The 27389-nt window shown below is 45.7% G+C and overlaps 1 protein-coding gene across 1 annotated transcript in view; it reads left to right on the top strand.

Moving 5' to 3' along the window:
* Positions 1 to 27389, top strand: part of LOC126473316 (uncharacterized) — a 144652-nt gene that overhangs the window by 82025 nt on the left and 35238 nt on the right. The window contains exon 3 of the mRNA XM_050100299.1: positions 21314 to 21525. Within this exon, the coding sequence (XP_049956256.1) occupies positions 21314 to 21525 (212 nt within the window). The remainder of the gene's footprint in view (positions 1 to 21313; positions 21526 to 27389) is intronic.

Raw genomic sequence — 27389 nt, 5'->3', positions numbered from 1 at the left:
CAGGAGCAGATGGGGGAAAGGAATGAGGTCATAGAGGATCCGCATGGGGGACGGGAGGCGTATATGGAAGGCGAGGCAGAGTGCATGAAGCTCAAGGATGTGGAGGGACTTACAGAATTGGGGGGGAGGGCAGATATCCAGGCAGGACTGGGGTAACAGAGGATGGGATGGATTAAGGATTTGTAGGTGTGGAGGATGGTAGAAGGGTGCAACTCCCATGTCCGGCCAGAGAGGAGTTTGAGAAGTCAGAGGCGATTGTGGGCTTTGGATTAGATGGAGCGGAGATGGGGGATACAGATGAGGTGACGGTCAATGTTGAGGCGAAGGTAGGTGAGGGTGGAGGTGAGGCAGACAGGACGGGCACAGACAGCAAGGGAGAAATCCAGGAGCCGGAAGGAGCGAGTGGTACGACCTACAATGATTGCCTGGGTTTTGGAAGGATTGATTTTCAGGGGCCACTTGTTACACCATGCGGCAAAAAGGTCAAGGTGATTCTGGAGAAGGCGTTGGAACTGTTGGAGGGTAGGAGCGAGGGCGAGGAATGCAGTGTCACCGGCATATTGCAAGAGGTGTACTGGAGGGGGGGGAGGGGTTGGGGCATATCTGCCGTGTACAGGATGTAGAGGAAAGGGGATAGGACAGAGCCTGGGGCACACCTGCAGAGGGGTAGAAGGTGTGGGAATTGGCATTATGGCGGGACAGGAAGGAGGCCATCAGACGGATGTAGTTGACAGGAAGGGCGTAGGTGTGGAGTTTAAACAGGAGAACGGGATGCCAGACATGGTCGTAGGCCTTTTTGAGGTCAAGGGAGACAAAAATGGTGGAGCGATGGGAGTTAAGCTGGAGGGAGAGGAGATGAGTGAGGCGGAGGAGTTGGTCATTGGCAGAGAAGGAAGGTCGAAAGCCACATTGGGTGTTGGGGAGGAGGTGGTTTTGGCGGAGGTGGTGATGGATGCGCTGGGAAAGAATGGATTCCAAGAGCTTACTGAACACCGATGTGAGACACATAGGACAATAGGAAGAGGCATCAGATGGATTCTTGTTGGGTTTGGAGAACATCAGGATACGGGAGGTTTTCTACAGGTCGGGATCAACAGATCTTTTCATTTAACCTACGTATGTAACGCACAGAAACAATCGCAAGGTTAACGCATTTCATTGTTAGGTGAGTGCTGTCAATCCATGGAGAAGAAAAAAGAGCTGCTTCTACAAATTGACTTGGCCTCTTAATCAGTGTTACTTATAACCTGACATCAATAATAGAGACCGGGCCAAATATCTCACGAAATATAAGCATCAAAGGAAAAAACTACAAAGAACGAAACTCGTCTAGGTTGAAGGGGGAACCAGATGGCGGTATGATTGGCCCGCTAGATGGCGCTGCCATAGGTCAAACGGATATCAACTGCGTTTTTTAAATAGGAACCGCCATTTTTATTACATATTCGTGTAGTACGTAAAGAATTATGAATGTTTTAGTTGGACCACTTTTTTCGCTTTGTGATAGATGGCGCTGTAATAGTGACAAACGTATAAGTACGTGGTATCACGTAACATTCCGCCAGTGCGGACGGTATTTGCTTCCTGATATATTACCCGTGTTAAAATGGAGCGTTTACCAATTGCGGAAAAGGTCGATATCGTGTTGATATATTGCTATTGTGATCAATATGCCCAACGGGCGTGTGCTATGTATGCTGCTCGGTATCCTGGACGACATCATCCAAGTAGACATGCAACAAATGATGTTGCTCTACCAAGTAGGTGTTTTAGCTGCTGTCGCGGCTAATCTGCAGAGAAATTGCGCGAGGTCGGGAATCTCAATAATGACGGTGTTGAGAATGCTACATTAACATCGATTGCACCCATACCACATTTCTATGCACCAGGAATTGCATGGCGACGACTTGGAACGTCGTGTACAGCTCTGCCACTGGGCACAAGATAAATTACGGGACGATGACAGATTTTTTGCACTCGTTCTGTTTAGCGACGAAGCGTAATTCACCAACAGCGGTAACGTAAACCGGCATAATATGCACTATTGGGCAATGGAAAATCCACAATGGCTGCGACAAGTTGATCATCAGCGACCTTGGCAGGTTAATGCATGGTGTGGCATTATGCGAGGAAGGATAATCTGTCACAAAGCGAAAAAAGTGGTCCAACTAAAACATTCATGTTTCTTTACGTACTACACGAATATGTAATAAAAATGGGGGTTCCTATTTTAAAAAAACGCAGTTGATATCCATTTGACCTATGGCAACACTATCTAGCGGGCCAACCATAGCGCCATCTGGCTTCCCCCTTCAAGCTAGACGAGTTTCGTTCTTCGTAGTTTTTTCGTTTGACACTTATTTCGTGAGATATTTGGCCTGGTCACGATCAATGGACCGCCCTACACATAGTGAATCACCTAAAACTTGCACCGCAAATATTACTGAAATGGAAAGTGCTATTGATGTGTGGCTCTCACAAATTGACTGGTAATTAGGGGCTTATATTGTTAACCACTCAGCTGATTGTAATAAGTGAATTTTTGTACAAGTATACACTTTTATAAAATGGAACAATGCATACTGACATTAAAGAACTGAAAACAGGGTAAATTAGAATGTTATCTGTGTTCGTTGCAGGATGCTAGTGCGAGTCGTTTACGAAATATCATATTTGGAAAAGTTCGCACAACGGCACTTGTACAATGCCAGTTCAAAAAAAAAATGACTCTGAGCACTATGGGACTTAACATCTTAGGTCATCAGTCCCCTAGAACTTAGAACTAGTTAAACCTAACTAACCTAAGGACATCACACACATCCATGCCTCTAACTAACCTAAGGACATCACACACATCCATGCCCGAGGCAGGATTCGAACCTGTGACCGTAGCAGTCGCGCGGTTCCGGACTGCGCGCCTAGAACCGCGAGACCACCGCGGCCAGCGTGTACAATACCAGTGACAGAACATTCTACAGAACAACACAAGTCCATACACAAGTTATCTGGATTCTGGCCATTAACGAGACAATTGACCATCACAGTTTGTGTTAGAAATGACCACCGAAAGCGGCAGTACACGCTTCCAGTCTGGAATGGAACGATTGCTGCACACGTGCTAACATCTCAGCAGAGATATCCGAGCAGGCAGCACATCATCGGGTGTGGTTGGTATGTCCTTGTAGACAGCGTCTCTCAGCTTTCTCAACAAAAAAAGTCTGCAGGCGTTAAATAGTCTTTAAAGTTTCTCCACAAAAATCGTCTACAAGCTTCAAATCTGGGGAACGGTTCGACCAAAGTACAGATCTTTTACGTCCAATTCAACGATTTGGAAACGTTTCGTGAAGACATGCTGAAGTACTTCGTGCACTATGAGGTGGACAGCCATTATATTGGTATCAAAGTTTCCTCCTAGTTGCTAGTATTCTAGCATCAGTGGGAGATGGTCCTTTAGGAGGTTGTGCGCGCTCAGTGTTAAGTCTATGAAAATGGAGCCTGTGAGGTGATGGTTCACTATCCCGTGTACAATCCACGGACGCTGATGTTCCACCTGATGGGGCCAGTGGGGATTGTCAGCAGTCCAATAGTATGTGTTTCGGTTGTTTACATGGCCAAGATTGGGAAATGTGGCCTCATAATCTCTTCCGTGTAGCTTTGACGGAGTGATATGTGACAAGGATGGAACCTATCTCGACGGTGAATGTGTAGGAAACTTACCTGACTCATGCCGCTTCTTCATGCGACAGCGCGGGAACTAACGTGCGGATCAACTGCTAGAGCGTTAATTTCCCCCTCTTCTGTCCTCACGTTTCCTTGTGTCACATAGTTTAGGTGCTACCCTACCACTATTCTGTGACTGGTTGAAGAGGCTGATTAATAGTTACCGAGATGGTTGACGTCTGTTAGGATATCTTGCCGCATACGCTGTTCAAGAACGAACTGCATTCTTCATACGGTGTCCATACATCATGAGCATGTCGGCTTTTTCTACAGTTGTAAGTCCCATTTCCACTCACTACCTACTGCCTGGACTGTTACACACTAACTGACTAGCAAGTCGCACTACACTCAAGGAACACACAGGGAAACTTTAAGCACACATGACTACATCGTACCTAGCAACTACGCATGTTGAATGGCATAAACAAGCATAGGAGTGGAAATTTTTAAAAATACGACATCTCGTAAACGACTCGCATTAGAATCTTGCAACAAACGCCACTGACATTCTAATGTACCCTGCTTTTAATTTGATAATATCAGTATGGGTTGTCCCATTTAAAAAGTTTAAGTTTGCAGAAAAGTACCCTTTATATTATTACAGTCTGTTGATTGGCTAACAGTACGAGCCTCTGACTACCAAACCATTCTGTAAAAACCGCACATCAATAGCACTTTCCATTTCTGCAATATCTGTGGCACAAGTTTTAGGTGATTCACACTGCATATATGCCATACCATAGAATACAGACGGTGCGTAAATCTCACCACCGCGGGAAGCACATTCCCAATTAATGTACAGCCAACAACAAATATTAACAAACGGCTTTCACGGGTATGAACGTACGGCAGGGGGCTCACGAAAGTAAATACAGGGTGTACATGAAGTCCGGGAACATTTTCAATTATTTATTGCACAAGAACTAAACACTGTGTCGATGTCATACATATTGCATTTTGTAGAGAAACTCTCAAACTTTTATTTTACAAACATTCGATATGCGAACCATGCATGAGTGACCCAGCAGACGTCAACACGGTAATCGAATTCTTGCCATACCCGATCCAGCATGTCATCGTCGACTGTGACAGTCCTTTCCCGTATTCTCTCCCGGAGTTCTGCTACATCACATGATAGAGGCGGTACAGACACCAGATCTTTAATTTGTCCCCACAGAAAAAAGTCACACGGAGTGAGATGTGGTGATCGGGGAGGCCATTTCACGAAACAGCTCGCTCCGCCCCTGAACTGGCCATGTTTGCGACTAGCGCTGACTATCCGCAAATTACCAAACTACGCTACGATAATGTGTAATAAAATCCTCGGATATTGTAATTAACATTTTATTTTCAGTGTAACTTGAACATGACCTTTTGCATTTTACTACAGTAGACGAAAGGGCATACATATTCACCGTTAAAGAAATACACTCCTGGAAATTGAAATAAGAACACCGTGAATTCATTGTCCCAGGAAGGGGAAACTTTAGTGACACATTCCTGGGGTCAGATACATCACATGATCACACTGACAGAATCACAGGCACATAGACACAGGCAACAGAGCATGCACAACGTCGGCACTAGTACAGTGTATATCCACCTTTCGCAGCAATGCAGGCTGCTATTCTCCCATGGAGACGATCGTTGAGATGCTGGACGTAGTCCTGTGGAACGGCTTGCCATGCCATTTCCACCTGGCGCCTCAGTTGGACCAGCGTTCGTGCTGGACGTGCAGACCGCGTGAGACGACGCTTCATCCAGTCCCAAACATGCTCAATGGGGGACAGATCCGGAGATCTTGCTGGCCAGGGTAGTTGAGTTACACCTTCTAGAGCACGTTGGGTGGCACGGGATACATGCGGACGTGCATTGTCCTGTTGGAACAGCAAGTTCCCTTGCCGGTCTAGGAATGGTAGAACGATGGGTTCGATGACGGTTTGGATGTACCGTGCACTATTCAGTGTCCCCTCGACGATCACCAGTGGTGTACGGCCAGTGTAGGAGATCGCTCCCCACACCATGATGCCGGGTGTTGGCCCTGTGTGCCTCGGTCGTATGCAGTCCTGATTGTGGCGCTCACCTGCACGGCGCCAAACACGCATACGACCATCATTGGCACCAAGGCAGAAGCGACTCTCATCGCTGAAGACGACACGTCTCCATTCGTCCCTCCATTCACGCCTGTCGCGACACCACTGGAGGCGGGCTGCACGATGTTGGGGCGTGAGCGGAAGACGGCCTAACGGTGTGCGGGACCGTAGCCCAGCTTCGTGGAGACGGTTGCGAATGGTCCTCGCCGATACCCCAGGAGCAACAGTGTCCCTAATTTGCTGGGAAGTGGCGGTGCGGTCCCCTACGGCACTGCGTAGGATCCTACGGTCTTGGCGTGCATCCGTGCGTCGCTGCGGTCCGGTCCCAGGTCGACGGGCACGTGCACCTTCCGCCGACCACTGGCGACAACATCGATGTACTGTGGAGACCTCACGCCCCACGTGTTGAGCAATTCGGCGGTACGTCCACCCGGCCTCCCGCATGCCCACTATACGCCCTCGCTCAAAGTCCGTCAGCTGCACATACGGTTCACGTCCACGCTGTCGCGGCATGCTACCAGTGTTAAAGACTGCGATGGAGCTCCGTATGCCACGGCAAAATGGCTGACACTGACGGCGGCGGTGCACAAATGCTGCGCAGCTAGCGCCATTCGACGGCCAACACCGCGGTTCCTGGTGTGTCCGCTGTGCCGTGCGTGTGATCATTGCTTGTACAGCCCTCTCGCAGTGTCCGGAGCAAGTATGGTGGGTCTGACACACCGGTGTCAATGTGTTCTTTTTTCCATTTCCAGGAGTGTATTTGAAAAATAAAATCATGCCATCGGTAACTTGTATTTTATCTTTTCCTTTTCACTATAGTAGACACAAAAGGCATAAATAGTCACCGTTAATATGTGAAAAATAAAATCATGTCATCGGCCCAATCAAAAGAAATGGTTTTCCTCATTGAGCCAGGCACTTTCCGTGAATGGTGTGTAGTGTGATAGCTATTAAATACTATACATATCTAATTAAGTGTCAATACACGTCATATATTTTATTTTTAGAGGTTTTTCGTTGGCACCTGAAACCGAATAATATGTTTTGGAAGGAGGCTAAAAGTAGAAGCGTCGTCTTCGCAGGTAACAAGCAAAAAAAGTCTGATTATCAAAACGCAAACTCTTAAAAAGCATATAATGAAATCAATATTTAGCTTTTGTTCATAGTAAATCATTTAGACTGAAAATTAAACAAAATTCGAGGTGGCTCATTGAAAGCAACCCACGCACGCTGCATCGCTTAACACCTAGTCTACGTTCGCAGAACGTGATTTTAAATTGTGAAAATAATAAAATGATGTGATCTTCTAGTACTTTCCAATGATGGCTGCAGAAATGTTATCACAAATACCATATTACTACGTCTTTACGGCGTCATTAATACTAGTCACCTACAAGAACATTGTGCAAAACTTATATTTTCACTGCCTTTTTGGGTCTTCGTAAAACAACTCGCCACTCAGATGACGAATTTTTGGCCACTTGGGGTACACTTAATGGGCGCTAGAATGCGCCTATTGTCAATATCCACAGAGAAATCAAGCCGTCCCATCGATGGAGTCAGCCCATGGATAGCAACCTTCTCCTACTTGACCATCAACTACACCTGTGCAATTTTACAGTTCATTGCAAGTGTCAGTAGTGGTCAGAACCGTGCTCTTTGTGTAGTTGTTGGTGGATTGTGTAACAGATAACTGAATTCGAACGTGGGCAAGTTGCTGGTGCCCTTACAGTAGGTGCTTCCGGAGCCAAGGCAACTGAAGTGTTTCGTGCTGCAAGAGGCACCGCATGGAGGTCTATACCTCATACAGGTAAAGCGGAAAACATCATCCGCTAAGTCACCATGTGGACGGTCACTGAAGAGGATCGTGACGAAAAATTAAAGAACGACACTTCAGAATTGAATGTCGCACTCTCGAACGTTGTCAGCACCAAAACAACACGAAGGTAGTTCCAAAACGAGGGAATTGCAAAGCGAGCTGGAATTCCAAAACTACTCATCAGTGATGCAAATGCTCGTAACAAAAAACGTGGCACCGAAGCTATAAAGCGTGGTCTATGGAGCAATGAGGGAAAGTCATTTGGTGGAATGAATCTTGTTTCACTCTGTGTCCGACCTGTGGCTGAGTTTACGTCCCACAAATGAAACATTGCGGGAGTTCGGTGGTGGTTTGGGCACCCATATCGCTTTATTCCATGGTTACTCTGCAAGGTCCCAACATTACCAAGGATCATACACCATTTTGAGTGATCGGGTCCATCCCATGGTACAGTGTTCGTTCCCTACTGTCTGCAGCTCGTGCTCTGGCGGTCGCGTTCTCGCTTCCCGGGCACGGGGTCCCGGGTTCGATTCCCGGGGTCAGAGATTTTCACCTGCCTCGAGATGACTAGGTGTTTGTGTTGTCCTCATCATTTCATCATCATACATGAAAGTGGCGACGCCGGCGGCTGTGTCCGAGCGGTTCTAGGCGCTTCAGCCCGGAACCGCGCTGCTGCTACGGTCGCAGGTTCGAATCCTGCCTCGGGCGTGGATGTGTATGATGTCCTTAGGTTAGTTAGGTTTAAGTCGTTCTAAGTGTATGGGACTGATGACCTCAGATTTTAAGTCCCATAGTGCTTAGAACAATTTGAACCTTTTTTTTTTTTTTTTTTTTTTTTTTTTTTTTTTTTAAGTGGCGAGATTGGACTGAGCAGAGGTAGGTAATTTGTACAGGTGCTGATAACCGCACTGTTGAACGCCCTACAAACCACACATCATCATCATCATCATCATCATCATCATCATCATCATCGTTCCGTACTGGTGAAACTGTGTTCCAAGACGAGAGGGTCCCCTTTCACACAGCTCGCATCTTCGAGGACTGGTTGTACGAGCAGGATGACGAATTGTAGCATCTCCCCTGGCCACCAAAGTCACCAGATCTCAGTATTATTGAGCCTTTGTGATCTACTTTGGAGAGAAGCGTGTATTATCACTCTCCATCTCCAGCATCGTTACCTGAACTTTTCATTGTTTTACAGGAAGAGTGGTGTAAGACACTCTTTAAAACCGTTTAGAACTTTGTATTTATCCATTCCGAGACGACTGGAAGGTGTTTTGAATGCGAACGATTTTCCTTCGCCGTAATAGACGTGTTTTTGGTATTTCCGTATTTTTGTCCAATACTCGTGTAGTGTTTTGGCGAAAACACAGAAAATCAAAATATGGCTGGCCAGACCGGAATTAAAAGCACCGTCCTCCTGAATGCAGGTCCAGCCTCTTAACCACCGCGAAAGCTTTGTCGGTGCACCCTTTGATTTGATTCCAAATATTCGGCTTCCCTTCACAACCAGTTCGGGTTGTTTACAAGATTTCAAATTATTTTGTTTTGTTTGCGAAAACCAAGGAGTCGCCGTTGTTTTCGTCGCAGATCAGTGACGCAAGCTATAAAACGAACAGCCGGCCGGTGTGGCCGTGCGGTTAAAGGCGCTTCAGTCTGAAACCGCGTGACCGCTACGGTCGCAGGTTCGAATCCTGCCTCGGGCATGGATGTGTGTAATGTCCTTAGGTTAGTTAGGTTTAATTAGTTCTAAGTTCTAGGCGACTAATGACCTCAGAAGTTAAGTTGCATAGTGCTCAGAGCCATTTGAACCATTTTTTTTATAAAACGAACACAGCTGCTCACAAGTGAGCATGACACACACGGTAATAAAACAAGAGTAACCTTGGGTGCGCGTCATATGTTTGCAGCAGGTGCCTGTGACCTGTTTACGTGACTGGCTCTTCCTATCGATGCAGGTAAGTTCCAAAAACGCTGAATTTTTTCACTTTCTTCTCTTTCTTTTGCCAGCACGGTCTTCAGTTAGATGAATGTATGACTAAACCCTATACATAGTTTTGTTTCTGGATCTTGTGCTCGCTATGAAATTAATGTATAACAGCAGCGTTTCTTCGAAAAGACTTCAGATTTCGCTGATTGTAGTGACTGAGAAGAGTTAATACGGTCAGCGCGTATGAAGCGACCCCAATGCTTAGATAGACACCATCTCTCTGTCTTCGGTATACATGCAAGAATCAAACAGAAACAAAGAAGAAATAAATCGAAAGTAGTGAGATTAGAATGCATCGACAGGCTGTGACCTTGTTCAAGGGCCCGGTTGACTTCCATATAAAATGATTTAGGGAAGCTGTCGAATACTCAATCGGGGTGTATACAGGTGGATTGGAGATATGTACACGTAGATTGGAATCCGGCTCCTCTCATATGAGTCTAGTTCTTATCCACTTCTCCGTCTCACTCATGCGTGAGGAAAGCCAACGACAAATAATGTATATTAAGATTGTTAGAATAAGCTCATCTGGGAGGACGACGGTTCAATCCCGCGTCCGGCCATCCTGATTTAGGTTTTCCGTGATTTCCCTAAATCACTCCAGGCAAATGCCGGGATGGTTCCTCTGAAAGGGCACGGCCGACTTCCTTCCCCATCCTTCCCTAATCCGATGAGACCGATAACCACGCTGTCTGGTCTCCTTCCCCAAACCAACCAACCAACCAACCAATAAGCTCATCTGTGTCTAAGATATGTTGCTTGCTACATAGCGTTGTGTCGTAAGAGCAAAAGGGCGAGATACTACGGTTGATATATCTCTGCTATCTTTTTTGTTCTCCCCATTACACAGAATCTGTGACGAAATTAACGACAATCGCCTAGGTAACTGTCAGTCTGACATAATTTCAATCTTTGTCCGTCCAAATGAGGCATCGTCCGAGTGAAGTGCCACCACGGTTGAGACACTGGACTTGCATTCCTATAGAGTGCAAGCGGGGTAATCGGAATAAGTCACGATCTCTGTTCTTACCAAATCTTCGCCCAATTCAGAACTTGTACTCCGTTTCCAGTAGCCCCGTCACTGATCGTTGATGAAGGAAGGCATGTCTGTCTCTTGGCATATGTACCATTCAGTCGCAGCTCGTTAAATTAATCGCAATACTGATTCTCTGGTCCCACCTCTCGAACAACTTCCCTTCAAAGGTGCTGCCTCCTTCTACATGGCAGTGCCGTCTGCAAACAACCTTACAATGCTGAGGTATGTAATGTTATTTATACAAAGTGAGTAGTATGTGAGGAAAAGTACGAGCGGCGATGGAAACGTTTATGTTTGAGGGCTTTGCTGCAGCGTACATGAAACTGTTGTGGCGTAGCAAGACAGCCACGCCACTGAAGTAGCCGAAAGGCACGCGTTTAGCAGGCAAGAGATAGGTCTGTAACAGGATACGTAATGAATGCTATAAAGAAAAGTACGTAGCTTCAGGAATACTTAACTTTAATCCATCCTTTTGGTACATCTGGAGATTGTGGCGATACAAGTGAGACTCTTTAGATACATGCAATGTTACTAATGGCGCCTTGCTAGGTCGTAGCCATGGACTTAGCTGAAGGCTATTCTAACTATCTGCTCGGCAAAGGAGCGAGGCTTCGTCAGTGTAGTCGCTAGCTACGTCGTCCGTACAACTGGGCGAGTGCTAGTCCGTATCTCGAGACCTGCCTTGTGGTGGCGCTCGGTCTGCGATCACACAGTGGCGACACGCGGGTCCGACATGTACTAATGGACCGCGGCCGATTTAAAGCTACCACCTAGCAAGTGTGGTGTCTGGCGGTGACACCACAGAAACATAGGACGATTCCGATGCAGGTATAAAAGCACTGAATGTAGGCGTGGAATTAATGTGGCATTCGCGTCTTTCCGACATGTGTACGTTAAATGCGAAAACCGGCGCTGCTAGGTCCGTCAGGGTAGGCTGCGACCTCTCCTGACGTATGGCTTCTCTCCAAGCCAGACTGCGTCGGACTCCTCTCAACAACTGTTTGCTCGCTAGCACTCGCGATAATACAGTGTGTTTATAAACGAATATCGCGGTTTTAACGCTTTATAATATTTATTTCATTAAACTTACAGTTATAAATGATATGTCAAATGAAAGAGCAGCTCAAACAGTTGTGTTTGGCACCAGCGCGCTGCCGCTGTCGCTATATTGACGGGACTGCCTTGGCCCGAGGTGTAGGAGTTTAAGCTTGACTAAGCTATTCCTCCTCAATTCCTCCTGCGCGTGCGCAGCACGCAATGTTTCCGCCGCAATCCGCTAGACAGCGGTAGTAGCTAAGATGGCGACTAGTGAATAGAAATCGTTTTGTGTTTTGCAGTTTTCAAAGACCGAATCTGTAGTTACTGTGCAATGCGAAGTTCGGTTGTGATCCTCCGAGTGATAATAACATTCATAGATGGTATCATCAATTTGAAGATACCAGCTGCATTTGTAAAGGGAAGAGCACAGGGCGACTAAGAGTTAGTGAAGAGACTGTTGAGTGAGTGAGAGAGTCGTTCACTCATAGCCCAAAGAAACCAGTCCGGAAGGCTACTCGTGAATTACAGGTTCCCGTGTCGACTGTTTGAAAAGTTTTAAGAAAACACGTACAACTACGTCCTTACTGTTTACAGTTTACAGGCTCTAAAGTCGTCAGACCAATGATTACGTGTCAACTTCGCAAACGAAATATTGTTTCTTGACGATGAAGGTGTTCCGGATCACGTTGTCTTCAGTGATGAATCGACCTTTCACCTTACTGGACATATTAACACTCACAATGTGTGCATCTGGGGCTCAGAAAATCCTCACGAGGTGGTACAAAGCAACGAGATTCCTCGAAAGTGACTGTTTTTTGTGCCATATCCTGGCAGAAAGTTTATGGGCCTTTCCTTTTTTGGTGAACCTACTGTAACTGGCACTTCTTACCTTGATACACTAGAGCTATGGCTCGTCCCTCAGATGGAAGAAGATGAGCCAGAGAACTTAATTTTCCAGAAAGATGGTGCGCCACCTCACTGGCATAGCAAAGTACGCGATTGGTTGAACTTTACGGTACCCAAGTGCTGGATAGGCCGCAAGGGGCCCAATGAAAGGGCTTGCTTTGCAAGGCCTTCACGTTCACCTGACCTAACGCCAATCAGTTTTTTCCTTTGGGGCTTCAGCAAGGATCGTGCGTACGTGCCTCCGCTACCAGCAGACCTCCCTGAATTAAGAAACCGAATTGAAGCAGCTGTTGCTACAATCACTGAAGACATACTTATCAACATTTGGAAAGAACTGGGCTACAGACTTGATGTGTGCCGTGTGACAAATGGTGCTCACATTGAACATTTATAAGGTTCTTTGTAAAACTGTTTGAGTTGCGCTTTCATTTGACATATCATTATAACTGCAAGTTCAATATAATAAATATTATAATGCGTTAAAACCCCGATATTCATTTATAAACACCCTGTAATATCTCAGACTCAGAGTTTTTGTATGCACGCAACAGCAGCATCAGTAGCCAACTTTCCAAAAAATGAACATCCAACTTTCAACTTCGACTAGGAAATCTCATGGCATAAAGCATGGCTGTTAGCTTGACATTATGTCGGCGTTCGTCGAAAGCCGAAGACCGGCAACATACTCCTTGGTTATATACGCCATATTTATTCCACTTCAACAGCCATGGAAGACTGAACATAGTTTGTTTCTGCATTCCAACCTTCCTTGTCATTTCAGTCCCGGGTTTCGTGCAATACGGTCGTGTTATCTGTCCACTCCAAACAGTCACGTGGTATTTACTTCCAGCGAGCGTCTGAAGCATTCATTTTCATTAAAGCGTGTTTAATGGTGTGTTATACGCACACTGTCAGCTGAAGGGATGGCAGATCTTCCTGAGACGGTTCAAGTTATACGGGCAGTGATAGTAACCTGTTACTAATTATAATATATCATGCATCGTCGAGCAAAATATGTAATAATATGTCGCCTGTTCTGTCTGATGGTAAGCGGGGTAAAACAAATTGACTTTCGCGATTTAAAAATGAAAACTTTTATCTATGGAAACTATCTCGAAGTTGCAGATTCTTAAATCAGCCGTAATAAAAAAGATGATGCAAACAGAAACCGAATGCATCTAAAATGATATTATACTACTCTTACTTCTTTCCTGCCGTGATCTCTAAAGATTTTTTATTGCTATACTTCATTTATACATCAGTGGCTGGGATTGGTTTAAACTACATAATTTGAGTCAAATTATTTGAATTATTGCTGGAGGATACAATGTCGTAATGGCAGTACGTTTTTCTTTACCAATAAATCAGTTCAAGAAGATCGAACCAAAAATGGAGTTTAGTAGTGGATGACAATTACTTTTATATTTTCTTATTTCAGCTAGTAGAATAGCGACAGAGAGTTTTAAACGACCAACTGGATCTTACACGAACCATCAAAGGTAAAGATATCACTAAGTATGCGATCTTTATAAGACAGAAATGCGATCTAAGTAAGATACGTCACACAGGCTCCTCTAAAACAAATTACACTGAAGTCAACGGTAGCAGTGCAACAGCAACAACAGCCGCCCTTGCAGATTCTACAACAGCAACAGGAGATACAGCTACACAATCTGCTCCACTTGCAGCAGGAACAACATTTATTACTACAAGACCAACAAAAGAAACTGCAGCAATAACATCATATGCAGTTAACAGCGCAACAATCATGTCAGCAGCCCAGTCCAAAAAAAATTTAAGCGCCCTGAAAGCTGCACATGCTTATTGCCGAATGTAAGTGTAACTATAATAGTGCAAAACGATACTGAACCAGAACACAAACATATTTGTACTGCACCTAATGCATAGTCTCATGTAGATGTTGACATAGCAGAGACAATTGATACACATACTGTAGAACGTAGTCCATTGTAGTATTGGCTCAAAAAGTCAGTAAGCAGGTTCGAGTTCGCGAATCACATCCAGTACAAAAATGCATGAACGTAGACGTAATAACAACAGACACAGTGCAACGGATCAAGGGCCTTTCATTGTGTTTGTGGAAAGCCTAGACAAAAACTTTGGAAATTTTCTTCTTGTGTCAATTGGTAAATTGATGCATTCGGACAGCGCCCACCTCAAAAAAAGATATTAGTCTGTCGGGCAGAAACAGAATGAAAATGAAACATAAGCCAGCAATTGCTGCGGATGATCTACTGGAGTTATCTACATGCAAAGGAAGAAACCTGATGTGTCTACCCCCAGTTTCTTGTTATATACATACGGGATCATACACGGTGTTGATACAACTCTAACAGGCAAAGAGATCTATACGGAAATACTACGTGAATACCCAGTTATTAGCGTCACTCGATACACACGGAAAATTGGTACAGACCCAGAAAGAAATGTGCCACTAGTGGTATACAAGATTGCATTTAAGTCACAAATCTTAGCACATCAAGTGATAATCTTGGGTATGAGATGCTTGGTACAACCCTATATTGCTCCACTCAACAATGCAGGAATTGTTTACTATATAACCATCTCGCCCCGCAGTGCAGAACTAGATGTAGTAAAGGTGGCGGACCGAATTCAGTCGATGTTTGCACGCAAAAAATGCCAGTGTGGCGACATTTATTCTGCCGCGTCCCATGCCAATAGGAAATATAAGACGGTTTGGCCCAATGTACGACAGCGGAAATAATGAGAAATAAATTCCAACAACAGAACACATGACTGTAAATAAGCCTACTGCATATGACAGTTACCCGGAATATCGACCCCTACAGTCACGTGTGTAGTAAACAATGAGAGCATCTGTAGCTCAACATCGTACGCCTGACGTAGTGCAGCCAATAACACAACAGAAACGACGACAATTACAGCAAATACAGCATACCGCACGATAGCCAGGGCAACAACAGCTGTGGAGCGATCGTGGCGACCAGTAATCCCTAGAAACCAGCCTAAATCACTCAGCTGTAACAGAGCCTGGCGCCAGGATTGTGCACAGATGAATCAAGAAATATATATGCCACATCGTCTCCCCATACGCCCTACCTTACGTAACCAATATGCACCTCAACCTCATAACCTCACGATCTCACCGAATAGGAGCGAATCCTTTGCATACAAAATACAGAGTTTATAGTAAATATAATTGTAGAAGCTGGGCAACAGCCTTGCCGCAATGGATACACTGGTTCCCGTCAGATCACCGGGCGTGGCCGACACTTGGGTGGGTGACCATCCAGGCCGCCATGCGCTGTTGCCATTTTTCGGGGTGCAATCAGCCTTGTGATGCCAATTGAGGAGCTACTCGAGTGAATAGTATCGGCTCCGGTCACAGAAAACCATCATACTGACTGGGAGAGGGGTGTGCTGACCACACGCCCCTCCTGTCCGCATCCTCAGCTGAGGATGACACGGCGGTCGGATGGTCCCGATGGGCCACTTGTGGCCTGAAGACGGAGTGCTGCTGTTGATAATTGTAGAAGAAGTCCATGCCATCGCCGGACGGAGTGGCCGAGCGGTTCTAGGCGCTACAGTCTGGAACCGCGCGACCGCTACGGTCGCAGGTTTGAATCCTGTCTCGGGCATGGATGTATGTGATGTCCTTAGGTTAGTTAGGTTTAAGTAGTTCTAAGTTCTAGGGGACTGATGACCTCAGAAGTTAAGTCCTATAGTGCTCAGAGCCATTTGAACCATTTTTTTCCATGCCATCAGGAGCCATTCACACCCGACGATTGCTTGCTAACTTCTTATCTACAACCAAGGAAACGTATTAATTATGAAATACAAAATTTGGCGGTGAAATGCTCGTTCGGCAGGTGCAAATAAAGATGCCATGCGTCGTGAATAGTGGGTGAAATCTTATGGGAATTAACTGCTAAGGTCATCAGTCCCTATGCTTACACACTACTTAACCTAAATTATCCTAAGGACAAACACGCACACCCATGCCCGAGGGAGGACTCGAACCTCCGCCGGGACCAGCCGCACAGTCCATGACTGCAGCGCATCTGACCAGTCGGCTAATCCCACGCGGCGTCGTGAATTAATTGCAAGAGAGATATGTGTCTAATGTGATTCAAGTTCGGATATTCGGTTTATTTCAGAAGCTTATGTGTATTTAGAGGTGATCGGGAACATACTACATACATACTAAGGTCGCATTTGCCTTGAAATAAAAATCGATTTCTAGATCATTAATAGTCTTCAAGCTGTGAGGACCAGAATAGTCGACCAAGAAATATCCGTAGTATTAATGTATTGCCTACAGAGAACGGCTATCTCACGAAGTGAATAGCACAATTTAATGCGTTATTTGTAACTGCCCTCAGTTATTTGTAAAGATTTTAATGCTCACAGCTATGCTTGGGGATGTGGTTGCCAAGACTGTAATGGGGCATCTTCACATAATGGGTGACTTCGGTTTTGATGTTTTGAATGACAGAACGCCAACATTGATTCCGAAACCAGAAGAACGGCTATCCGCTATCGACATAATCCTGTATTCACCAAGGCGGTGAATATTTGCGACTAACCCTTGGGATCAGGTCACTATGCCGTAGAGATACAAACAACTATAAGGGGGTTTGTGTCCTCGCCCAAAGACCCCACGTGCTATTTGTCGGAATTAGGCATTGGCCGTGCGAGGGAGCCTTCAACCGTTTATTCCCAAAAACAGTTCATAGTACCGCGCACGCTACACCGACCATCAGTCTCTGTCGTCCTAGCAGCGGATAATTACGGACTCGTCGAGAAACGCTCCATTATGAGCCGAGAAGACACGTATTCCGCGTCCGTGCCACGCTAGTGATCACAGCTTTACCGCGAGCAGGCGGCCAGTGACTCAGTGTGAAGGCAATGCAGTTAGTCAGCATTTCGAGATAGCGACAGCTTGCGCGCGTGTACGCGCGAGCCTGCGGATAATCTTCTAACCCTTAACACAGCTCAACATTACCTTCGAATGACCAAGAACCCATCACGAAAGCGGAGAGTAACTAAAACACACAGGGTCAAATATCAAGGAACTACAGAGGACCGGTTTAAGGCGCTAACCACCTCATCGTCATCATTGGCAAGGTATTATAAAATTTTAGTATTATCTTGATGCAGCAACAGCATCAATGCCTACCCTAAAAGCAACCTACGAGGGGCGTTTGAAAAGTCTGTGCAAAAATAAAAACTTCTTACGTGTCTTTGGTAAACTTTTATATTTTTCGACATAGTCTCCTTTTTTAGACTTATACACTTCACCCAACGCTGTTCTAATTTGTTGATCCCTTCCGAATAATAGGGATTGTCCAAGTCTGAAAAATAGCTGTTAGTTGCTGCAATCACCTCCTCGCCTGAATAAAATCTTTGTCCCGCCAGCCATTTCCAGAAATTGGGGAACAAATAGTAGTCCGAGGAAGCCAAGTCTGGAGAATAGGGTGGATGTGAAACGCGTTGGAATCCTATTTCGATTAATTTTGCGACCACAACTGCTGAGGTGTGTGCTGGTGCATTGTCGTGATGGAAAAGAACTTCTTTGTGGTGCAATCGCCGGCGTTCTCGGTTTTCAAACGGTCCAATAACGATGAATAATATGTACTTGTAATAGTTTTACCCTTTTCCAGACAGTCGATGAGGATTATCCCTTGCGAATCCCAAAAGATAGTCGCCATAACCTTTCCGGCCTAAGGACAGGTCTTCGCCTTTTTTGGTGCAGATTCTTCCTTGGTAACCGATTGTTCAGATTGTTGTGTGGTCTCAGGAGTATAGTAATGTATCCATGTTTCATCCACAGTGACGAAACGACGCTTAAAGTCCTGCGGATTCTTACTGAACAGCTGCGAACCATCCTTGCAACACTTCACATGATTCCGTTTTTGGTCAAGCGTGAGCAGTCGCGGAATCTGTCTTGCGGATGGCTTTCTCATGTCCAAATGTTTATGCAAAATATTATGTACCCGTTCATTCGAGATGCCCACAGCACTAGCAATCTCACGCACCTTAACTCTTCTGTCATCCATCACCATATCATGGATTTTATCAATGATTTCTGGAGTCGTAACCTCCACAGGGCGTCCAGAACGTTCAGCATCACTTGTGCCCATAAGGCCGCTCCAACAATTTTGAAACCACTTACAAACTCTTCTAATCGAACGTGCAGAGTCATCGCAATGTTTATCAAGCTTCTCTTTAGTCTTCTGAAGCGTTTTGCCTTTTATAATGTTTAATCACCACACGAAATTCTTTTTCGTCCATTTTTTGACAATCACTCGACTTCCTTGATTCACACGAATGCCGAACACAAAGAAATAGACCGATATGGCTGAAACTTGGTGTGCGTTCTTTACAAAGATGCTGCTAACTAAACATGATCCCGATACGCGCCGATGGTGCCATCTCTCAGACTTTGCACGGACTTTTCAAACGCACCTCGTATTAGAGAAATAGGACAAGCTTCAGTACAGAGCAGTGAAAACATATCCGGTTGCATGTCGACAGCGCCGACCAATACACTCCCTGTAGGGGGAAAAAAAAGAAACCGCACAAAGGCCACAAGAACGTGACGACCAGGAAAATCCAGCAGTTACATCAAATCCTCCAGCCCAAAAGTAAAAAAATAAAACCATATGCATAGAGCTCCTCTTCTTATAACTATCATCAGCTTCGAGCATTATTCCAACGAGACAACAGTAAACTAGAACACAGCCTTGGGAAGCGAAAACGGTTGGCTAAATTAAGTCGAAATCTACATGCACCGCTCCAAGACACCAGAAGTTGCTTTCTACTGCCCATTAACAAACACTTCAGTGAGGCTATGCTGTACCTAGTGAAGCATCCATTTACACTGCTGAAATATTCGCAGTTCGCGAAGTGGCTGCTCATGGTAGGTTGGTTGGTTGGTTGATTCGGGTTGAGGGGACCAAACAGCGTGACCATCGGTCCCATCGTATTAGGGAGGAAATGGGAGGGAAGTCGACCGTGCCCTTTCACAGGAACCACCCCGGCATTTACCTGAAGCGATTTAGTGAAATAACGGAGACCAAAATTAGGATGGCCGGACGCTTGTTTGAACCGTCGTCTTCTCGAGTGCGAGTCCATTGTGCTAACCACCTACCTATGGGACAAGGAACGCATTTCAAACAGTTTTGTTCGTAACTGACTTTGAAAACACCTCCCAAAGGATATAAATTTATCGGAATGTGACCACTCCCCATTATATACAGTATAAGATACATTCAGTTTGATTCATACTAGAAGAAAAGTTGGCATTGACGTTAACCTCCTGTGGTTCAGGGGGCATTCAGGCATCATTGGGAACGAAATAGCAGAGAGATATGCTAAAGGAAGGTATATTCGAAGGAATTAGATACCCCTGTAGTGACCTTATAGGGAAAATGCGCCAACAGTCTTAAAGGAATAATGGAACAAGGAGATAAGGAATGGATGAAAACCCCAAGAAACAAAGGAAGATTTTACGCCCGTATTCATCCAGAACTGCGGGTGGAACCTGCCGAGGAAACCGTGGTACACCAGAATCAGGATGAGTAAACGGTACCAGGGCTACGAATGCGGTTGGGACGTGTATGTTACCTTAGTCGCCTTTTTCAAATAAAAGTTGTAGCTTCCCCAGTGCGTGGTTGTTGCAGTGAAAAAGAAGACGATTTAAACATGTAATAGTGGCATGCACACAGCAAGGGAAATTATACCGCGAGCTGAAGGTGTCAATACGTACAACTATTACTGTCCTCCTAAGTACGAATGATGTAAGAATATCTCACATAACAGGAATGTCTCGAAACTGAAAATTTAATCTGATTTTGTGTCGATGTTTATATATGTATACGTGCAATGTATATATGTTTATCACATCAAAGGAATCTAACTAAATGACTCAGACATCAATATTTAATTTCATATTTGTTTTGAATATTTGTATCTGTATATGTAACCATGTTCGATGGGCCGTGACCCGCCATAAAGGTCCGCAGCTCGTGGTCGTGCGGTAGCGTTCTCGCTTCCCGCGCCCGGGTTCCCGGGTTCGATTCACGGTGGGGTCAGGGATTTTCTCTGCCTCGTGATGACTGGGTGTTGTGTGCTGTCCTTAGGTTAGTTAGGTTTAAGTAGTTCTAAGTTCTAGGGGACTGATGACCATAGATGTTAAGTCCCATAGTGCTCAGAGCCATTTGAACCGCCATAAAGTAGGCCGGTGTGAGGTGGAGCGTCAACCATTAAGTTAAGTAGTGGTTTTGACTTTGTACGTATGTACTGTTTGTCTTTTCCTTTTCTTTCTCGTTTAAAAATGTATAGCTATGGTGTTCTTTTAACCATTGACAAAGGTCTTCTTAGGCACTTGTGGGTTTTATTGTTGCTCTGAAGGAGGTGCAGTTATCTACGCCGAAACCTGGGTTAACACTTAACACTAGGTGCTTTTTTCGCAATCGAGGCGGCTTTTTAGTTTTTTAATATATTAACCAACGATTGCTGACGCGCTGCGATGTTGAAGGTTCTTACATTTGTGTTCACGTAGCAGACCCCTTAAATGTGATACTGCCTAACACTTGCTCTCCATGCCCACTCCAAACTTTGCAGGTACACTCCGTGTTGCATTTGCATTTTCCCATCCGCGTAATGCGCTCAGAGGAGCTGTGAAGATGACTGACACTTTGCAGGCGCCCGGCGGCCGCGTTACGGCTGGTAACCTGTGGTGCGAGAACCGCCCCTTGGCCGAGGCCCACAAGACGGCGCGGCGGTGCGGTCCGTCGGGCAAGCTGCGCGTCTTCGAGCTGGGCTTCAACGTCTCCCGCCAATGGCTGCCCGTCATAGAGGCGTGCCACGACGCCGACAAGGCCAGCACCTTCTACTCGCACCACCAGCTGCTCGGGTACGTCGCTCACGCAACACTGGATCCCGATATAAATAAAATGAGAAATCGCTATGCACATACTGTAGATTACATCTATTAAAATAACACGGGCTATTACGCCGTGCTCGAGCCGCGTGGAGTGGACGCTCGGTTAGAGGCGCCATGTCACCGATTGCGCGGCCCCTCCCGCCGGAGGTTCGAATCCTCCGTCGGGCATGGGTGAATGTGTTGTTATTACACTACTGGCCATTAAAATTGCTACACCAAGAAGAAATGCAGATAATCAGCGGGTATTCATTGGACAAATATATTATACTAGAACTGACATGTGATTACATTTTCAAGTTTGGGTGAATAGATCCTGAGAAATCAGTACCCAGAACAACCACCTCTGGCCGTAATATCGGCCTTGATACGCCTGGGCATTGAGTCAAACACAGCGTGGATGGCGTGTACAGGTACAGCTGCCCATGCACTTCAACACGATACCACAGTTTATCAAGAGTAGTGACTGGCGTATTGTGACGAGCCAGTTGCTCGGCCACCATTGACCAGACGTTTTCATTTGGTGAGAGATCTGGAGAATGTGCTGGCCAGGGCAGCAGTCGAACATTTTCTGTATCCAGAAAGGCCCGTACAAGACCTGCAACATGCGGTCGTGCATTATCATGCTGAAATGTAGGGTTTCGCAGGGATCGAATGAAGGGCAGAGCCACGGGTCGTAATACACCTGAAATGTAACGTCCACTGTTCAAAGTGCCGTCAGTGCGAACAAGAGGTGACCGACACGTGTAACCAATAGCACCCCATACCATCACGCCAGGTGATACGCCAGTAGGGCGATGACGAATACACGCTTCCAATGAGCGTTCACTGCGATGTCGTCAAACACGGATGCGACCATCATGATGCTGTAAACAGAACCTGGATTCATCCGAAAAAATGACGTTTTCCATTTGTGCTCCCAGGTTCGTCGTTGAGTACACCATCGCAGGCGCTCCTGTCTGTGATAGAGCGTTAAGAGTAACCGCAGCCATGCTCTCCGAGCTGATAGTCCATGCTGCTGCAAACGTCGTCGAACTGTTCGCGCAGATGGTTGTTGTCTTGCAAACGTCCCCATCTGTTGACTCAGGGATCGGGACTTGGCTGCACGATCCGTTACAGCCAAGCGGATAAGATGCCTGTCATCTCGACTGCTAGTGATACGAGGCCGTTGGGATCCAGCACGGCGTTCCGTATTACCCTCCTGAACCCACAGATTCCATATTCTGCTAACAGTCATTGGATCTCCACCAACGCGAGCAGCAATGTTGCGATACTATAAAGCGCAATCGCGATAGGCTACAATCCGACCTTTATCAAAGTCGGAAACGTGATGGTACGCATTTACGAGGCATCCATCACAACAACGTTTCACCAGGCAACGCCGGTCAACTGCTGTTTGTGTATGATAAATCGGTTGGAAACTTTCCTCATGTCAGCACGTTGTAGGTGTCGCCTCCGGCGTCAACCTCGTGTGAATGCTCTGAAAAGCTAATCATTTGCATATCACAGCATCTTCTTCCCGTTGGTTAAATTTCGCGTCTGTAGCACGTCATCTTCTTGGTGTAGCAATTTTAATGGGCAGTAGTGTAGTATAAGTAGTGTGTAAGTCTAGGGACCGATGATCTCAGCAGTTTGGTCCCTTAGGAATTCAAACACATTTGAACATTTCTTATGCCGCGCCCGAATTAACTTGTTGCAGCAGCCCAAAGCTTCGTCCCCATCTTTGGGGAACGTGTGCAAGTGGGATTATAGCTGCTGTGAAGCTCCGGTTTGGACCCTGGCTCGCTACTGCCTGAAGTAAACGTTCGTTACTGCGAGTTACCGTGCAGACGGGTGACGTCACAATTCTTTAAAATGGTTCAAATGGCTCTGAGCACTATGGGACTCAACATCTGAGGTCATGAGACCCCTAGAACTTACAACTACCTAAACCTAACTAACCTAAGGACATCACACACATCCATGCCCGAGGCAGGATTCGAACCTGCAACCGTAGCGGTCGCGCGGTTCCAGACTGTAGCGCCTAGAACCGCTCGGCCACCCTGGCCGGCTACAATTCTTCAAAACTCGAGCACAGTTAGTTGAAACCAGCAGAAAAGCATTAATTAAGCTATTCATTGCTTAACACCAGATGGTTATAATTGAAGTGCAGCTACTGACGGAGTTCCAGTGCGCGCTGGAAGTATTGTATGGTAGCGAAGCTTAGTACGAAGATAATGCCAAAAGTAAGTTCTCCTACTTTTTTTATAAGTACATGGACCTGTTTATTTCTACAATGGTTTACATCAGTTTACAGCTTGAACATTTAGCTATTTTTCGACATAATCACTATTTCTGTCGATGCATTTTTGTAGACGCTGTGGCAGTTTTTGTGTGCCCATGGCCGGTCTGTGTGGCCGAGCGGTTCTAGGCGCTTCAGTCCGGAACCGCGCCACCGCTACGGTCGCAGGTTCGAATCCTGCCTCTGGCATGGATGTGTGTGTTCTCCTTAGGTTAGTTAGTTTTAAGTAGTTCTAAGTTCTAGGGGACTGATGACCTCAGATGTTAAGTCCCATAGTGCTCAGAGCCATGTGAACCATTTGTATGCCAGTGTCATACCAGCTTGCCGCCATGCTGTTCAGAAAGTCATGAACCTCTTCTTTCACCTCGTCGTCGGAGCTGTATCGCTGGGACCACAATTAACGCTGACAGGTACTGTGAGACTCTGCAAAAACTCAAATGGGCAATTCAGAATCGGAGAAGAGGAATGTTGAGCAAGGGCGTACACATTCTCCTTAACAATGCTCGCCCAGACATCGCTCGGCAAACCGTTGCCCTCCTGCAACAGTTTCAGTGGAACACAATCACCCACCCACCCTATAGTCCTGACTTGGCGCCCAGTGACTATCACCTGTTCCCTAGGTTAAAAGAACATTTGGCCCGAAAGCGATTCAGCTCCGACGACGGGGTGAAAGAAGAGGTTCATAACTTTCTGAACAGCATGGCGGCGAGCTGGTACGACATGTACATACAAAAACTGCCGCAGCGTCTACAAAAATGCATCGACAGAAATGGTGATTATGTCGAAAAATAGCTAAATGTTCAAGCTGTAAACTGATGTAAACCATTGTAGAAATAAACAGATCTATGTACTTATAAGAAATAAGAGACCTTACTTTTGGGATTACCCTCGTAGATATTCTAATATGTTAATGTGGAACCGATTTATGCTGTAAAAAAAATTAGTTCCAGTTTCGGCCACCAGATGCAAATATGGCTCTTTACACCGTTTGTATGACAGTGTGACATCCATGCTGTTATTTGACAAGCCTTAACCATTGATAATAAAATCAACATTATACCTTTCTCACTTGTTTGACCTTTTCTGCCCACGTCACGTTCCTAGTCTATTAGATATGGAATCATGTCTATATATCTTTCTTGCTTTCACAGCGCCAGATTTTCAACTAGTGGCCAAAGTTATAACTAATTTTTTCCAGCGTAAATCGGTTCTGTATTAACGCGATAGAATATCTTCCAAGTTTCGCTACCACATGAAAATGATAGCCCACACAGGAGTTCTGGGAATAGCTGTACGTCTCTGAATATTTCGAGATACACAGATAAAAATATTGCAAGAGTTATCAATATCAGCGATTATACAACCACTGTTGCTCCCTCTAGACTTTTCTACGCATAAAGGTCCTCTATGCTTCTGCACGTTGTCTAATATCTTGGAATCCAGCAAGAAACGCTCTTGGTCTGTCCTCCGTCTATTCACCTGGATACGTGTGCCAGCACACCTCTGTTTCACTTTCATTGAAGCCTTAATAACTGTCTCTGAGTCATTTGCTTGTCTTCCTGTCTCCAGTTTGCTGCCAACATTTAATGCTTCATTGTTTGCTCAGCAGAGTGAGGTGGTGCAGTGGTTAGCACACTGGACTCGCATTCGGGACAGTCTCTTCGTTATTCCTGCGTAATCGGTTCGCTAGACAAACAATCAGACAATTTGGATTAATGAGTTTTATTACAATAAGATAATTACAATACTTAACTTTGGTAATTACACAGATGTGTTGCAAGCAAAGGGCGACATACGAAATAATCAGTCTTTGCAGTGACCGCTGATCTCTAACTGACTAAAGTCTGTTCTAAACTGCTGTCGAAGTCGCTATCGTTAACGCTGCTATCCAAGTGGCTAATCTTGAAGCTGCTATTGAACTGGGCCGCCAACAATTTCTTTTTTCTTTCTTTATTGTCATTTTGAAATCTGATACAAAGTAGGCCGGCAGCGGCAAAACAACGCAGCTCTTCGGCCACAGATAATACATTCACTACAAGAGGAGACATTGGAAAGACGAAACAACACGGCGCATAAACAACAGTAGACACACAAAGTTAAAATACATGAAGTCGTTCACAGGTACAGTGTCCAATTAAAAAACGTCCAGCACTCCGACACTAACAGAGACGACAGAAATGACACACGTGAACGAAGGAGCACAAACGACGAAACACTGAATCACTAACACGATGGCACACAAACACTGGCGACGCTCTCCGGCGCGCGAATGTTCACTGTATGTGTACGAGTCTGGGGATCTACCAAAAGGGCAAAAGGTGGGGAGGGGGGGGGAGGGAGAGGGGAGGGTGTAGATGCCAGATGGGAGAGGGAGGAAAGAAGGTAAGGGGGTAGGGGAAGCCCGGGGGAGGAAGGAGGGAGAGAAGGGAGAGAGGGTGCCCTTGTGAAAAAACACAGGCGGTGGAAGGGGAGGATCAAAGTTGGCAGGAGGGGTAGATGGAGGGGATGAGGGCATCATCATTGAGGGGGAGTTGGTCGAAGCCACCTTGGGCGAGGGTATGGAGAGTGGAAAGATGGAGAGCAGGTGGGACGTGGGAATACAGGGGCAGTAGCAGACGGGGGTGGAAGAGGATGGGAGAGACAAACGGGTGAGGGGGATCAAGTTTACGGGAAGTGTAGGGGATCCATATCCGTTCGAGGTAAAGGAGGAGGTGTGGGAACAGAATGAGGTCATACAGGCCGCCAACAGTCGGGCATGGGGCTCATGTCCTCTTCACCTAGGGCCCGCTGTTGTCGCATTGTCGTCCTGGAAGGGAGATTGGTCAGCGTGCGATTGGCTGACCCCTTCTCACAGTCTTCTCTCCTCTATCATTCCCCGAGTGGCGCGGCGCTTGACTTTACGCCGTAACATGGGAGGTTCAAACCTTCATTCGGCCATCCTGATTTAGGTTTTCCATGATTCTCCTAAATCGCTTCATGCAAATGTTGGGTGATTTCTTTTAAAGGGCACAGACGACTTCCTTTCCCATCCTTCCCTGATCCTATGGGACCGATGACCTCACTGTTTGGTCTCCTTCCCAGATCAACCAACCACCCAACCATTGGCTGCTCAGCAGCTCTCAGTTTTCGAATTGTTATCGCATTAAAAGTCCGTGCAGTACATCACTGAGATGTCAGTATTGGAAATCTGCACTGATCGTGAACTTTCCATTTAGACACATTGGAATATTCGTTTTGAAAACTCTATTTAGTTGGCATTCCAGGTCACTTTTACTCTTGTGTTTATTTCTTTTGTTGTCCATCTATTTGTTTTCGACTGTCCTACAGACAACAATAGATTCTGTAACTTTGTTATTCATTTGTGATATTTTCTGCTTATACGTCATTTTACTTTTTTAAATGTCATTTTATGGCGTACTTATAAATTTGCACTGTTTCGCTGTTGTACTTTGTTTGCGCTAGAGACAACAGAGCGGTGTCGCAAGTAGACGCAGAAGTGATTCGGAGAGGTTTTATTAGTATATATTCCTACTCACTTTTCCCACCTTTAGGATCT

Source organism: Schistocerca serialis, chromosome 4 (assembly GCF_023864345.2).
Source record: "Schistocerca serialis cubense isolate TAMUIC-IGC-003099 chromosome 4, iqSchSeri2.2, whole genome shotgun sequence".
Classification (NCBI taxonomy): domain Eukaryota; kingdom Metazoa; phylum Arthropoda; class Insecta; order Orthoptera; family Acrididae; genus Schistocerca; species Schistocerca serialis.
The sequence above is the reverse complement of the archived record's forward strand: the minus strand, read 5'-3'. Positions and strand labels throughout refer to the sequence as shown.